Source organism: Esox lucius, chromosome 12 (genome assembly GCF_011004845.1).
Source record: "Esox lucius isolate fEsoLuc1 chromosome 12, fEsoLuc1.pri, whole genome shotgun sequence".
Taxonomy (NCBI): Eukaryota; Metazoa; Chordata; class Actinopteri; order Esociformes; family Esocidae; genus Esox; species Esox lucius.
The window spans coordinates 2,892,789-2,910,922 of record NC_047580.1 but is presented as its reverse complement, the minus strand read 5'-3'; the positions used below and the strand labels follow the sequence as shown (position 1 = coordinate 2,910,922).

General features: G+C 37.9%; 1 protein-coding gene across 2 annotated transcripts in view; it reads right to left on the bottom strand.

The window, feature by feature from the left end:
* The window catches only part of cacna2d3a (calcium channel, voltage-dependent, alpha 2/delta subunit 3a), a 691,437-nt gene that overhangs the window by 469,332 nt on the left and 203,971 nt on the right, over positions 1–18,134 (bottom strand). For both annotated transcript variants that reach the window (XM_034295715.1, XM_034295716.1), the window contains exon 4: positions 17,976–18,035. In XM_034295715.1, coding sequence (XP_034151606.1) covers positions 17,976–18,035 — 60 coding nt within the window. The remainder of the gene's footprint in view (positions 1–17,975; positions 18,036–18,134) is intronic.

The window sequence follows — 18,134 nt, the reverse complement described above, 5'->3', positions numbered from 1 at the left end:
CACCAAACCGGAAGTCCATACATCTGTTTTCTGTCTGGATTCTTAAGTTTCTTAATTTCCACCCTAATGTTGAGTTGTTGTATAGATAATGATAAGCACATCTTTACAAACTGCGAAAATATTAGATGGGTTGGACACTAAATCAAAATCTCTAGTTAACAAAAGATGTCGGCTAAATTGATAGGATATTCTGAGGACCATAAACAAACATTTGGCCTTTTTAATGGTTTACCATAAATGGGTGGAGCTCAGAGTAGCAACCTTTCCCATTACATCAGGGTAGCCTATTACTAAGGGTTAAATTCGAGTGTTCAGTCTGGTCTCATCTATGGTAATTTTATCAACAAACGCATATACAATTTTGGGATAAACAAACATTAAGTGAAAGCTAAATATATTTTCCTCTCATTAGCTTTAATGTTGAAATGTATGATTTTGAAACCAACTGAAGTGTGGGTAGAGACCTAAATTCATCCCCCATTGTTGATGATAGAACAAAGATAAAGCATTAAAGTTGTGATTTAGCGTTTGGCTGACCACCACTATTTGGTATAAAAATTAATCTAACTTTGCGAATTCCCTAAAATTTAGGAGGTTACTCAAGACACTTTGTGTTTTTCATGAGGTAGTTTGGCCGTTGCCTGTAAAAATTCTAAAGTTGTATGCTGCAGCTATGCTAATTCAATTGCCCTGGTGGTTGCAACAGGTAAACCACTCCATATGGGTTGGGTTTTTTTTCACTCCTACAATATAGTTGCGCAGCTTATCCCCTGGGGGCCAAACAATTTAGTTAGGCATGTGCCAAGAAACTACAGGATGTTATAAATGCTTAATAGCCAATTTCACAGATCTGTGTGATGGTACTGTGATAATGTCAAATTTGAGAGCTGTTTAGCTATGATGTAAAATTTGTTAATGGGTTATATGGTTTATAATTCCTTCGCATAAGCGACCGTGTTGCACATTGATGTCTTTGTTGGTGTTAGTGAATGTTCATGTTTTTAACTTGTTCACTTTGTTTTGATGAATATACAGGATGCAACTCCTTATCGAATGGATTATAGATCCATCCCTACTACCAATTCTCTATTTTCCATGTCTGTCCAGAAAAGATGGCCAGTGCAGGTTCAGGATGGCGCCTCCGGTGGCTGTATTTGTCATTGTTCTGCATTCACTCATGGTGTCACTTTCCATTGACTTAATGAAGTGAAGGCAGGGAGGATGTATGATATGATAATTGATTATGATTGGAAAGAGTTGAGCTTAAGGCTCAAGGCAAATCAAATTTTTTGTTTTGTAAAAAATTTAGTTTTTCCTGTTTGCATAGTTATAACAGAGCATTGGCATCTGTTATGATTTCCATTTTCCATTTACAGGATGTTTTTAATTGGTTTATTTGGAGATTGTTTTGTTTGAGGTAAGGTCTAACATTTTAATGGTTAAATAGAATAGATCTAACCATTTCTGATTTGGCTAAGCAAAGTCATATCTGACAATATTATTCCACTGCTGGTTGCTATTGGGCAATAATATAGCACAAGGAGTCAAACAACAACCAAGCCAGTTCTGGATGGAAAAGGAACTTTGACATAGACTTCTATGGAAACTTGTCTGAATAGGGTGTATGCTTCACTCTGAAGATGGAACTTCTGAGATCCACAAGTTTCAGGACTGATCTATTGTCTTCATTGTTGGGAGTTGACGGAACCATACCCAGTGGATGAAAGTCTGATGGACTGTTGAACCACACTAATCGTTGTTTTGCAGTTATACTTTCAACAGATCAGGACATCACAACCCCTTTTCTGATGATACATCACGTCACTGACTGGACACAGACAACTGAGTGTGTGAGTACCAGCAACATGTTCAAGAAGGACTTCTACCACATTGGTTGAATCTGTTTCGAATTTTCCTGACCACTCACATGGCAGAACGATGCCAGGGTCAGATCACTTGGCTTCACACTCCATTTCTAGATATCCTATCCTGAAGGACTACACAAACTACAGGTCAGAGTACCATGGGCCAGTTGACTGGAAAGGTCACAGGGTCCCAACACAGTGGAAGACACTGTTGTGGTGTTAATATTGATTAAGTGAAGTGTTGGAAACTCACTTATCCATTATACACCTACACTGACTTGTTAGGACAACCAGGCAAATTGCTGGGTCCACATCACACTGACTGCAATAACTGATTTTGGAACACTGATGCAAGACAAAGAAACTGAAGACAAGAACTGAAGGACACTTGATTGAAAACTAACTTATTTCCTTACCATCTAAGATTTTCCTAAATAAACTGATATGGTGATTTCTTATGTATGAAGGTTTGTTTCTCGCAAGACAGGTGGGAAACTGTACGATGACAATCCCAGTATTGGACTTCGGCGTATTTGTGATGATGCTTAATGATCTACATTATGATGGCTATCATGGTTTGTTTGGACAGTGAATTGTTCCCTATTATAGATGGTCCCTGACAAAGGTAGATGTTTTCCCTATTTTAAAGGTAGAAATCTGTCACAGGTACAACAGGATATGCATAAGTCTTTTGTATGATTTTGTCGCATGGATCATGATACGGACAAGGGGGGTTTTAATCATGATGTTTTAATCATGATGTCATGTTGAGTCTGATTTTCTGCTGAACACCGTTAATTCATAATTTTTTTACCTTTTTTACCTTTTAGATGAACTGATGCTCTGGCTGGTGATGCTGTGGAAGAAAATGTGTATGCTAATGATGACAATGATTGCCAATGTTCGTCTGAAAGGCAATGGAAGAAAGTTCTGTAAATCTTCCCGATTGACTGACCTTTTTGTCTAAATGTAATGATTTACTGTAGTTCCTCTTTTTACAGCTGTTTTTCAGCTGTTAAGGCCACAATATAGATTACCATGTATATCAAACCTACCTTGACACCAGTGTTGGGGAACTTTACTTTTCAAAGTAACTAATTACAGTTACTAGTTACAGTTCCCATAGTAACAGTTCTCAAGTAACCAGATATGTTACCTAGTTACTTGCTGTAGAAAGTAATGTGTCAAGTAACTTAGTTACTTTAAAATAAATCCTTTGATTTTGTGTTTGTCACTTATACCCAAAAGGAACAGATTTAATGGGACGTTGTATAATTACGTAGTCAGGTATTGCGTAGTCAGTGTCACTCAACATAATATAACATTAGCCTATCGATCATTATACACCAAGAGTGACCAATCCTATTATCTCAAGCAATCATATACCATAATGTCATTCTTCCCTGATAAGTATGACTGACCTTTCAAAATATTCTATATTAGGTTGGACTTTTATGAGCCTTGATTAGATCAAAACATTTTCTAATATTGAAAAACAATATTATATTGCCATTACATTTTCAGAAACTATCATAGAAACTTAATTCTAAGTTCAAAATATTCTATATTTGACTGGACAACTTTTACAACCATTGTTTTTTTGTTTTCTTTTTAAATCACACCAATGTTTTATGCACATTTTCAAACATTGAAAAATGCTATTATTTCGCAATATCCTATTCAGAAAGTATCATAGAAACCTCCAAGTTCAGAATAGTCTATATTTAAGGCTGGACAAGTTCTACCACCATTGTTTTTTTGTTTTTTTAAGAATGATGCCTAGATTTTTTACCCATTTTCAAACATTGAAAAACACTAATCACAATAACCCTTTCAGAAATATACATAAAAACGTTTCTGTACTAGGCTTTACAACTTTTACAACCTTTAATTTGATCCAAAAATCGCAAGTCTTCAAAATTAGGCAAACTTTGTAAACACAGTTTTAATCCCAATACCCTTTTCAAAAAGTATCATAGAAACTTCATTCCAAGATCAAAAGTCTATATTAGGCTGGACAACTTTGGTCCATTGGTCTTTTGGAAAAAGTCCCACCTAGATTTTATACACATTTTCAAACATTGAAAAATGCAATAAATCACAATAACGTTGTAAACTTGTAAACTTCTTTCCAAGATCAAAGTATTCCATACTAAGCTAAACATTTTTACAAGCTTTGCTTAAATAAAAAATTTTGACCTTGAGTCTTCAAAGTCCTGCAAACTTTGAAAAATGTAATTATATTTCACTAATTTCAAAAATTTGGTGATAGAAACACTTTTCTATATCAAAATATTCTACACTTGGCTGGACAACTTTTTACAATAAAAAAAAGGCACTAGGATTTTAGAAACCTTTTCTAACTTTTAAAACCTCTGTAATATAGCAAAACTTTTGAAAATACACACACAAAATGATCGTGTTTTATTGGTGCAAATTATTGGCTTTACTTCTCAACTTTTCTCCAAGCTCATTTCCAAAAAGTTGAGACACCGTGTAAAATGGAAATAAAAACAGAATGCAAAGATGTGCAGATCATTTAAACCCTATATTCAATAGAAAATAGTGCAAAGACCAGATGAAATGTTGAAACTGAAAATATGTATTGTTCCTTGAAAATAATATGCCTACTTTGAATTTGATGCCAGCAACATGTTCCAAAAAAGCTCAGATAAGAACAAAAAAAGACTGGAAAATCTGTGTAATATAAAAATAGAACCTGGTGGAACATCTCACAACTAATTAGATTAATTGGCAACATGTCAGTAACAAGGGTGGGAATAAAAAAAAGTATCCCAGAGAGGATGAATCTTTCGGAAGTAAAGATGGGAAGGGGTACACCACTCTGAAAGACTGCACTAAATAGTGCAACAATATAAGAATAACATTTCTGCAGGTAAAATTGCAAATACTTCTCATAATTTACGGTACATAATATTATTATAAGATTCAGAGAATCCAGAGAAATCTCTGAGCACAAGGGACAAGGCTGAAAACCATTATTGGATGACCGTGATCTTTGGACCCTCAGGCAGCACTGCATTAAAAACAGACATTTCTGTTGTGTGGGCACAGGAACACTTTGTCGTTGCATCCGCAAATGCACGTTAAAACACTACCATACAAAGAAGAAACCAGATGTGAACAAGATCCAGAAACGCCGCTGCGTTCTCTGGGCCAAAGCTCATTTAAGATGGACTGAGGTGAAGTGGCAAACTGTCCTATGGTCTGACAAATCAAAATGTACAAATATTTTCGGGAATCATGGACGCCGGGTCCTCTGGCCTAAAAAGGAAAGGGACCATTCGGCTTGTGATGAGTGCACAGTTTTAAAGCCAACATCCTTGATGGTATGGGGGTGCAGTGGTGCACATGGCATGGGTGACTTGCACACATGTGAAGGCACCAATAATGCTGAACCAAACAAAGTACGAGCATCTGCAACCAAAGTAAATTTTTTATTAATTAATAATAATTACTTACTCTTATATTGTTGTATAAAACTTGAGAGTATGGTTCTGTAATGAATCTTAGAAAACGAAGCCGAGCAGGCATAGTAAGAGAAAACGCAAACATGGCTACGGGGGACTTATACACTAAGTTATTATTCCTCAGTTGACTTACGACCAAATCGACTTCCGATGGATAGGTCGGAACATATCCTGGACTTGGAATTAAGTTTATATGATACTTTTTTAAATATTTATTGCGATAAAACTGTTTTTCAAAGTTTGCAGAATTTTTAAGACTTTAATTATGATTTTTGGATCAAATCAAAGGTTGTAGAAGCTGTCCAGCTTAGTATAGAATATTTTGACCTTGGAATGAAGTTTCTATTATACTTTCTGAAAAAGTAATTTAGATAAAATCTAAATGTGATTCTTTGATCAAATGAAAGGTTTAAAAAATTGCACAGCCTAGTATAAAATAGTTTGACGTTGGAATGAAGTTTATATGTACATGTTTGAAAAAGTTATTGCGATATAATAGCGTTCTTCAATGTTTGAAAATGTGTATAAAACTAAGTGTGAATTTTTTATCTAATGGAAGGTTGTAAAAGTTACCCAGCCTAGTATAGAATATTCTGATATTCAAATTAAAATTGTATGTACGTGTTTGAAAAGTTATTACAATGTAAGTGTTTATCAATGTTTGGAAATGTGTATAAAATCTAGGTTTGATTGATTGATCAAATGAAGGTTTGTAAAAGTTGTCTAACCAAATATATAATTTTTTGAAAGTCATAGTGATCAGTGAAGAATGCTAGTCATTTTTAACATTTAAATGTTTACTTCTAAGGTCAATCAATCAGTCAAATGTATTTTTAAATCCCTTTTTACAACAGCAGTTGTCACAAGGAGCAAACAACAGTAGTGTTGAATTTCAGTGGCTAGAAAATCTCCCTAAGAAGGCTGAATTTTAGGAAGAAACCTAGAGAGGACCCAGGCCTCTTCTGGCTGTGCCGGGTGAGATATTAAGAGTCCAGTTGGAATAAATAATAAATGCATGTGGGCTAAATCCAGAGTGTATTTAAATTTAGACTAGGTCAGAAGTATGACCAGATGGACAAGGACAGGGACAACAACGGGCCCCCCAAACCATGTACTCCGCAGTTGTGGACCAGGACCTCATGTCCTCCTAAAGTTTAAAATGGGAGGAGACTGGGAAAATTCAGAAAATGCATTCCTCATATCAACAATGATTTATAGTGGAGAAAGAGAACTTAGTGGGGAAGGAGAACAGACCCAATCCCCCAGCACAATAGTATAGCAGCGTAAGACCTTTGAACTGAGGCAGGGAGTCAGGCGACACTGTGGCCCTACCCGGGGGAGGCCCCGGACAGGGCCCAACAGGCAGGAAATCAATCCACCCACAAGGTCTCTTCAATGTCTATAAAACCAACTTTACCTCGGCAGCACCGCTGCCCTATTACCTTTAGTTAAGTGCCCTCCTTAATAATTTGTTAATATAGCTCTGAAGTGGTAGCTATGTGTTCATTCAGATTAAACAATCGTTTGCCTGGATATAATGGAGGATGATTTGGGATCAACTTTGGTTGTCCAACAGAGGACGACTTCTGATCAAACTTTGGTTGTCCAACAGGCAGGTTGATCCCAGCAAAACATAACAGCAACCGCAGTGATTGGTTATATGCGGGGGTAATAACGATGTAGTCGAAATAGTGAACTGCATCCTAAGCCAACCATCGTGAAGCTCACCCGAGCTGTCTTCCGCTGCACAAATGCTACATATACAGGTCTGGAAAAATTCAAGAGACCACTACAAAATTATCAGTTTCTCTGGTTTTACTATTCATAGGTATTTGTTTGAGTAAAATGAACATATCTTTGTTAATCTATAAATTACTGGCAACACTACAAATACAAATATTGTCATTTAGAGGATATATTAGTAGAAAACAACATCATGTTAAAATAACCAAAAATCAAATAATGCAAAGAAAACAAATTCATATAAATTTTTCAACAACAACATACTAATGTTTTAACTTAGGAAGAGTTCAGAAATCAATATTTGGTGGAATTTTTGGCTGAAGCATCCCCAGATCATCACCGATCCTCCAAAAAGTTTCACAGTGGTTGTTGTGTGACATTCAAATCACTTGACTGTCATCTCGGTCAGTGGAGCATCATTTTCGCCCTCTGCCAGTCTGTAGCTTTGTTGTTCCCAATGTTTGTTGCTTGACCTTCTTATGAAACGCCGTCTTTGAACTTTTCAGGATGGAAGCAACCTGAAGCTCACTGTATCCCTCTGCCAGTAAAACCAGAACTCAACCCTCACTCAAAACTTTTCTTTTCAACACTTTTGTCATGCTGAATAGTTATTTTTCATTCAAATGACCTTTGAGGTACTACTTGCACTGTTTTTGCCATCCAGCTGGTCCTATTATAAGAGGATAGTGATGACCACAGCAGTGGTTTTTATACTTTTCCTCGTTAAATTAGATTTGGTTCAGGTAAATACCTAATCAGTACCTCATTAAGTAAAATTAATTAATTAAAATTAATTTTTCCAGAGCTGTAGTTTTGAAATGAATGGGAGCTGGGCGATTGGCTTTGGTATGTGTCCTTTATCTGGGAGAGCTGGTGCTTTGCTCTCACTTGTTACTAGAGAAAAGTAATGCTATGTAAAGCTACGTAGGTTGCACTGAGGGAAATTGAGTAACACGTTATTTATTTGAAAAAATAACTAGTAAGGGATTATTTAAGTTAAATAACTAACATGTTATTTTACTCGTTAACTTTAAAAAGTAGTTTGGCAACTGTAACACGTTACAAAACAACTGATTGGCTCAAACGCTATACGAAGGAAAATCATTCCACAAATGAACTTTGAACCTTTACATCTTTTCATTAAAATGCATTCTGGGTGACTATCTCATAGCTTTTTGAGAGAATGCAAAATTTTCCAATGATGTTATCAAGGCAAAGGGTGGCTATTTTAAATGTATTTTGAGCAGTTTACACTTGTTTTGGTTACTATGTGATTCCATATGTTATTTCAATAGTTTCAATGTTATCACTATTATCCTAAAATAAAGAAATGCACTTGAATGAGTAAACGTGGACACTGAACTATTGCTCTCTCGGTGCATGTGGAAACACTGCTGTACAAAGGAAGTGGGAGCATCAGCTAAGAATATCGACTATTGACTTGCAATCATCATGCAATCATCAAGATTACTAACTTGCATAGTACTGACCCACTCACTCTACAATTTATCCGTCATCACCTCCAAGGCCATCAGCCAAGGGCACATCCTAGACCATAGGTCTCCAACCCTCTCCTGGGGACCCCACAGCCATTCCATCTATTAGATGTATCCCAGAGCTAGCAAACCTGAATCAAATTATCAACTAATTAACAAGTACTTACATGTTGAATCAGGCGAGCTGTTTCAGGGCAAAAACTAAACTGTGAGATGGCTGGGGGGGTCCCCCAGGAGAGGGTAGAAGACTTATGTCCTAGACTATTGGGTAACACTTTATTTGAAAGGGTGTGCATAAGAGTGACATGACATTGTGCATTATGAACGTTTATGAATGTTGTCATTAGGGGTCATTCGGTTGATTATGTCATTTTTTATGCAAGGTTCACATTGTTTGGGATATCATTGTTATGACAACTTGACATTAACTGAGCCAACACAACCAGTCAATGTCTTTGTTATGACAACTTGACATTAACCATGACAACATTAGATTAGATTAAACTTTATTGTAATTGAACAAGTAAAGGACAATGAAATTGAAGGAGTAGGGTAGCATTTGCAACTGAAATGCAGGGATAGTAGCAATGAGGTTCCCAAGGTAGACATGTACCTGTAACAACTGAAAACTTCAGACTGCAAGTCAGTGTCAGAGTCCAGTAGTACAAAGGGTGGATATGGTTAGTGATGGGTCACGGAATTCAGGAGGGTTACAGCAGATGGAAAGAAAGTGTTCCTGAGCCTGCTGGTGCGGGAACAAAGAGACCTGTACCACATGCCTGATGGAAGGAGGGCAGTTTGTGGCATGGATGTGAAGTGTCCCTGATGATGCCACACTTCCTGTGCAGACACTGCTTGTGCTGGAGGTCTACGATAGCTGGGAGCTCAGTACCAGTGATGTGCTGGGCGGTTTCCATCAGCCATTGCAACTGGCTAAATAGTTTCTTCCAGTCGGCTACGGAGCAAACGCCAAACCATGCTGTGGCACAGTTAGTCAGAAACATTACCTGTCATAAACATGTCACAGCAGGCCTGATTATCAAACTTAAAGTTTGTACCAAATAAGGGTACATGAACAACCATTAACAAATTCAGTATTTACCTTGAATGAACATTGATGAACAAGACATGAACAAATGGTTAACGATTATAACCCTTACATTATTAATGGTTTACAAATGTATTAACAAACAAAGTGTAGTGTAATTTGTTCATGTTGACCCAGGACATAAACTCGTTTTTTGCAAGAACACAATTAGGTCTGTAATTTGTTAAGGTTGATACAGGACATCCATTCATGTACAGTACCTAGTTCTTTGCATGAACAAAAGCCTAAGTAATATAAACTATTCATTATATAATCACATTGAAAACATTATTTATAAAGTAGACTAGATAGTGATAGTTTAACAAATTACCTTCATGTTAACACAAATAGAACATGGCTGAGCAAGTAAGCAAAGTGCTACCCGGAACTGACAAACACTTGACGGGAGCTAGCATACAGCTAACTGGAGCCAACTAATAACCAACCGAAGCCAGCTAACAACAAGGAACAAGGAACTAGCTAATCGTTAACCCTTACAGTGCAATGACTGCAAAGTTCCTAAACAATACAATTACAAAATTCTATTATTTTAATCCTAGGGATATTGTCAGGAGTGTTGTTTTCGAAAAAAAAACAATTCAGTACAGTACAGTAACAAATTCGTTCCATTCTAAAGGAATGCACCACCGTCATGGCATTTTACATAGACATGGGTCTCTGTCATAGTTATACAATTACCACGCTTTTGCAACCCTCTACATACACTTTAACAGTCCCAACGCAACACGACGTCGTCAAACTGCCCCCTATAGGCTAACCGTAGTAAGTGTCCTTCAATATGAAAGTGTCCTTCAAAATTCTATATCAACCCCAAATGCAACCATACATTTTGTATGTGTCACACCTATTTGAAGACGCAAGTAGCCAGTCTACATTTTTATAATGGTTACTGCACTGTAATCATATTAACAAACTGGATTATGTATAATATCTCTTGAATAATGTATATTACTTAGCATATTGTTCATGCAAACCACTAGTTACATGAATGGATGTTCTGCATCAACATTAACAAAATTACAGTACAAACTATGTTCCTGCTAAAAACTTTGATATTAACTTGACTTGTTTGTTCACATAATGTAAAAGTCTGTCCAAGACACCATTATAATGGCATATGGCTAACCAGTGGTGCCACTATCATCTTGAGGTGAATCTTCAGTGACTCAGGAGTGCGATTACCTTTATGACTCCATATTTCCAATTTGTATTTCTGCCATGCATGCTCAATATGCTGAGTATGAGCACCAGTCTCAGGAACAGCAAAGTTCCTTTTACTGGCTAAATAGTTTCTTCAAGTTTGATAATTAGGCCCATGTTTATGACAAGTCATGTTGTCATAAACAAGACACTGACAGGTTATGTTGTCTCAGTTAATGTCAAGTTGTCATTACAAAGACATTGAGAGGATATTTTGTCTCAGTTAATGTCAAGTTGTCATAACAAAGACATTGGCAGATTATGTTGTCTCAGTTAATGTCAAGTTGTCATAACAAAGACATCCCAAACAATGTCAACCTTGCATAAAAAAATGACATAATCAACCAAATGACACCTAATGACAACATTTATAAACGTTCACAATTATTCCGTCACTTGTCATGTCATGGTTATGACAGTATCTTGACAGTGTCATGTCACTCTTATGCACACCCCTTCAAATAAAGTGTTAACGGCTATTGTTATGCGGCATCATCTGCCTCAGCTCATGCAGTTCATTCCTATTAATTGACGTACAAATTATTAACAGGGGATAAACAGCTAGTTAGTATAACAATCCCAACCTTACTAGATAACTACCACAGTTCAATATATTTACATGGATATTCCTTAATTAATTTTTCTATCAGACATTATAACCAGCTAAGCCATCATTAGGGAAAAGTTAGCTAACATTGCAGCCATTCATCAAGGCCGGAGCTAATGGGTCCCAACAGCAAATATGTTCCCTGTGAAGACATGGAGTTATCCACCATTTTTTCATTCTCTATGTCAAATGGAATGAGTGGCAAGAGCTTGCAAAGTTGTCTGGTTCAGTTGTCATTATTCTTGTAGTAATAGTGTGCATACATGTTAAAAACCACACCCATGCATGTGCAATGGTCAACAGCAGCCATGTTTTTTGCCACACTTGTGTGGCTGGTACAGCATTTGCAGACATTGCTCAATACAGGCCTGGGTGCAGAACGAAATTTCTGAGGGGGCATTTTTCATAAATGAGGGGACATATTGAATTCATATACCATTTGCAGTGTTTATGGGGAAACAAAACTGCTTATAAAGCATTTTTTTAATATTCAGAAAGGCCAAAAAACATAAGGGCTGAGGACGTGAAAACATGGAAAACCTCAATAGCACCCCTGTGTGGTTGACATAACATTGCTTGCAGTCATTTTTCACCTATAGTCTTTGTCAGCATATTCATCTAGTAGAATATTCATGCCATTATCCTTGTGGAAGTATTGTGCTTATATGTTCAAAACCATGCCCACTTGATGGTTCATTGATCAATAGCGGCCAACAACACATGAAGAAAAAAATACTTAAATAGGGGAAGTGAGCAGGAACACATGAGGATGATAACTTTGTCTGTGCTCAAAGTGAGGGAGAGGGAAATGGATCTCACTGGCACGGCAGGCAATGTATGAGTTCTAGATTCAGAGGTTAAGTGAAAGGACACTTATTACAGACATCCCAACCTGCAAAAACTAATTTCAGGGAGGTGGCTTCACACAATTATGATGAGGTAGCATGCCCCAATCGGTCCAAAATACTAGCACACCATCACCATCACCCTTGAAGTACGTACTTGTACTACGTAGTATGCAGTATGTGATTTGAGATTCAACCCTTAACTCTCTCTCGCTCGCTCGATTTCCGGGATATTTTATATAATTTGTGGATGTCTGTCAAGTTGGTATGTCTGTTATTATTGTATATGATACAGTGACAAAAGATAACTAACAAAATAAGTTACCTTTCTAACTCTTCCTCTTCTGACTGAAACTGCTTGCTTAGGGTATATCACAAATTGTAAACATACTGCCCCATAACAGCAACTGTTGTTGAACTATCCTTTTGATCTGCAGTGCAAGGTCAGAAGCAATTTACGTGTTGCAGTGGACAGCTAAAAACTTGCTAGCTAGCTAGCTACCGAGGAACTTTAGCAAGCTTTTTCTGAAACATATTCATAAGGATAAAATCTATCATATCACTGATCAACTCGAGACACCTTTATGAGCCAGGATGCATCCATCCAGGGCTGGTTCTAGGCATAAGCAACATAAGCGGTTACATAGGGCCCCTGACTGCTAGGAGGCCTCCAACCACTAGGGAGACCCGAACGACAAGGGAGAGGAGGCCCCAAATCAAATTTGGCTTAGGGGCCCAAAAGGCAAGAACTGGAACAGTGTGGGTTGGTCCATGTGTTAAACTGTCAACTGACTTGCTATAAGCTACAATGTTGTCATGGTAATGATGAGGCACGGGAGATATCTGATAGCAAAATGAAATTGTCGGAGGCTAATTTATTCTTTAAAGCAGCACTTTGCTGCCATTGCCAACAGCGCTAATAGCAATGCCTGTATTTCATTGAGCACTTTTAGATGTCAAGTCTATGAACTCCCAACATTAGGCTGGCACCTTTGGTATTGTAAATTTACATTAATAGAAATAATGATGGAATACACAGCCAGTCTATATAGACGTTAGGCAACTAAATGGAATTGTTGTTGATTATTAAGTGTAGTACAGCCTGTACATTATAAATTGAAATGTATAGGCTAATGCAACCTTACATAGGCTACAAGCTTTATACACTGACACAACTGTTTCAGTAAAATCACACTATTTCCTCCCTACTGAGACAGCTACTGACAACTTCTGACCTACCATCGCTCTCTGTTGTCGTCAGTCACCTTCATTGGGTGTTCCATATTCTACTTTGGTAACCCAAGGTGAAACCCTCCCGCCAAAAGTATATCAAAGAACCTTTTGGGGTTGATTTTGCACAATGCAGGACGACTGAGCACGGTGGAGAAGAAGGAGAGTAACTCCTGTTTGATGACAACTAGGCTCTGTTTTGGAGCCATTTGAGGCTCCCTTCGTTCAATCAACTTTAGGGAGGGATATGATTGGCTGTAGAGGGCAGAGGGAGGCATTGCTATTTGCATGAAAACTGTATGAAAAAAAATGTGAGGGCAAAATCAGAACGAGAGCCGATTACCCTGCCGGTTCCACATGGGAGAGAGAGTGAGCTCTGGAAAGGCAAGATAAGGACATTTATATCAAACTGCTGCCAGCCAAATATGTATCCAATAGCTAAAAACAACAAACAATTTATAAGCCAAATAGCGATGGAAAACGATTCACCCTACAGCAAGGATAGGAAAAGGGTATTTTTAGCACGGCTGGTGATAATTACTCTATTCAGTGTTTAGCAGGAGAGCCAGATCTGTAGCACCACCGTCAGGGATGCATACCCTCACACAGACTATAAACGCACACTACACTACCAAGCAGGGAGCCCAATCATTTAATTTCTAATTCAGAAAGTTCAATACACAATCAGAAACAGCATCCCAGATCTACTTTATAGCTGAAAAGTACTAACAAATGCGCTGCTGGTCAAAAAATCTGACAAACAGATAAAATCTCACACACTGACAAACTAGTTGATGTATTCACACTGTAGAATCATCTTCCAATGAATGTGTCTGATCCTATCTCAGAGTGATGATCATAGGAGGACAGGGATACTAGCTGGACATTATCTCTGTCATTATTTCCGCTCAGAGCTACACACACATTACCCCCATCATCCCCATTATCCCACTGATCACTCAGCTCATATTGCTGGGCTGTCGTCATGGCAACAGTGAAACCATGGCTACCGTACCTACCTGTGTTGGATGTCTGAATTCTCAAAATGGCAATGCAGTAGCTGAAAATTATCAAGTGCAAACGCACGTAGGTGAGATGGCATCGCCACAGGCAGAAGTCTTCTCTCACGTACAGATTTCCATGTCCAGATCAAAGAATGACAATCTGTCAAGGCCCACGTAAAATGATAATGGGCAGCAGTAGATGCTGATTTAAGGGGATTTGATTGATTATTTGGACAAATCAGGATTCGGTGGGGAGGTAGGTGCTTAAACTGGGACGGTGATTCCAAGAGTGTCTGCAAATTAATACATTTAACTAGATTCCAAGGCCATTGGGTCAACATTTTATATTTGTGAAAAGGAGTGATTGGGCTGAAAGTTTCCTTTTGTGAGGGTGGAGACTTGCTTTCTTCGTAGAACAGTAATCACAATGATTAATGGTGTTTCCCTAACAAATAAAATGATAGCCAAATGTATGTTTGTTTTGTAAATTACTTCCAATTTAATTAAATCCAATTATCTGTTAAGGCCTTGTCCCTTCACAGAAACTCCAAACAGCCTTTGGCGAGTTAAAGGTGTGTCCTCCAAAGCACACTTTGGTCTGCTCCTTATCACACTTGAAGGAACTGGATTTTGACCAGTTTTTGATTAATTCCAAATAGTCAGTGAATTAATGTAACAAATGAATTTAATATCTATAGAGAGTATTACAATTTCAGTTCAAGTGTCAAACATAAAAATTCTCCGCAGATTCAAGATGTTTGCAAGAGCAAAGATGCAGGCAGAAGGGAGGAAAATGGAAGAGAGAGCTTCCCCAAACCCGGATCTGGTTTACGGTCCAAAGAATATACATATACACATACACATATATACACATACACATATACACATACACATATACACATACACACATACACATATACACATATACACATACACATATACACATACACATATACACATATACACACACATATACACACACACACACATATACACACACACACACATATACACACACACACACATATACACACACACATATACACACACACATATACACACACACACACACATATACACACACATATACACACACATATACACACACATATACACACACATATACACACACACACACATACACACACATACACACACATACACACACATACACACACATACACACACATACACACACATACACACATACACACATACACACATACACATATACACACATACACACATACACACATACACACATACACACATACACACATACACACATACACACATACACACATACACACATACACACATACACACATACACACACATACACACATACACACATACACACATACACACATACACACATACACACATACACACATACACACATACACATACACACACACACATACACACATACACACACATACACATATATACACACACATACACATATATACACACACATACACATATATACACACACATACACACATACACACATACACTATATATACATATATATATTAATGGTTTAAAGAAGATCTAGGTTGTCTGCAGTTTTTTGGTAGTTAACAGAGCAGGATATTACTCAGTATGCAGAACCTGATGAAAAGGGACATTTGCAGCATAGGAAGAACAACATTTTCCTCAGACATTCAAAGGGCAATTTGAAATGCAGGAAGTACCCAGCTTTAGAAATTCAAACACAGATGTGAAACATACTGCAGTAGTTGAACTCAGATAAAAACACATTTACGATTTATTGTTTTCAAGGATATAAAGAGAGAAGCAGGCAATCAGACTGTCAGCCCTCTGGCCATGCCATTAAACTGAAACAACAGGACTCGCTTTACTGAGCTCATCTCAGTGAAACAACTACACCCATAAACCAGTGCAGCTAGCTACTGCTTCCCTGGACTTTGTGATACAGTCCCCAAGAGAATTCTAACCAAAAAGAAAGAGGTTAACCTCTTACTAGATCATATCACAACAGCATGAAATGTGTTGCTTCTGTAGAAAATGAGGGATATCCAGATGAAAGGGTCAAAAGTCCAGGGTTGCATTCCTTTCCCATTATTATGTTATATACCAATCAGCCATAACATTATGACCACCTGCCTAACATTGTGTGGGTCCCAATTTGACCTGTCAAGGCATGGACTCCACTAGACCTCTGAAGGTATCTGGCACCAAGACATTAGCAGCAGATCCTTTAAGTCCTGTAAGTTGCAAGGTGTGGCCTCCATGGATCAGACCTGTTTGTCCAGCACATCTTACAGATGCAGGATTGGATTGAGTTCTGGCGAATTTGGAGGCCAAGTCAACACCTTGAACTCGTTCTTGTGTTCCTCAAACCATCCCTGAACCATTTTTGCTTTGCGGCAGGGTACCTTATCCTGCTGAAAGATGCCAATGCCATCAGGGAATACAGTTACCATGAAAGGGTGCACATGGTCTGCAGCAGTGCTCAACCCAAAACTAGATCCAATTCTAACATTAACATCTAACATTTGTATTTTTTACCATGTATTAATAGGTATGACATTGTAAGACTATCCTAAACTTAACCCTTCAGCTGTTAAAAATCTAAACACTTATAAGTACAGGAAGCACATCCTACTCCACACCGGCAAGCTGCCAATGGCCTCTGACACAAAGCAATGCCTTGCTAGTTGATTTGCCTTGGTTTGTAGACAGGCCTGCAATCTGGAGGCAACACACTGTGCGCCTGTAAGAATTGCTGAGACTCTTACAAGACTGCATACAGACACACACTAAAACGCTTCTCACCCTGCCAAAGCCGCTCAAAAGGATTTGAAGCATAACTAAAGCTAGGGTCGAGGAAAAAGCTGTGTTGGACTGCGAATGCAGATATGTCTGAAAGTGTGTGTGTGTATGTGTACGTGCAGTTCATATGCCAACAGTTTAATTTAAAAGTGGCACACACAAGGCCAGATTATGTGTCTTTCTGGGCTTGCACCCGAGGTGTATTTTTAGAAAAGAAAAGAGGGTTAGCCAGTGAAGTGAAACGGACATGAATGAGATTGCTAATGTTTTTCCCTACACTTCTTTTTATTAAACCAAGCTATGGCCCAACAGCGACTGTCTTCTGGGTATATTTTTCAAAACATATCCGTACATAAACTTTTCTCCTGGTGATCAAAGATTATATCTCTGCAATAAATCGGTAAGTAATAGTATTTGTTTCTCATACATTTTAACATAATTCCTGTCGTTGAACCCTACATCGCCTAACTCGAAATGTTGATTCTGTGCAACAAAACACCTTGTTAGCCCATCAAGCTAAGGTCAAAGAACTAACCCAGTCAATTAAAGAAGGAAATACTATAACAAATGTTGTCATTACACACCTGCAGGTCAGGGTCCTCTTCGTGCTGCAGGTGGGCTTCTTCTGCTGCTTCCACCAGACGCTGTATAGAATGGAGAGAAAGAGGGAGCGAAAGAGGCTTATTAGTTTCAAGCAATACTCTTTCCTGCAATCGAATCTAGCTGGAAAACACAACCCTGCC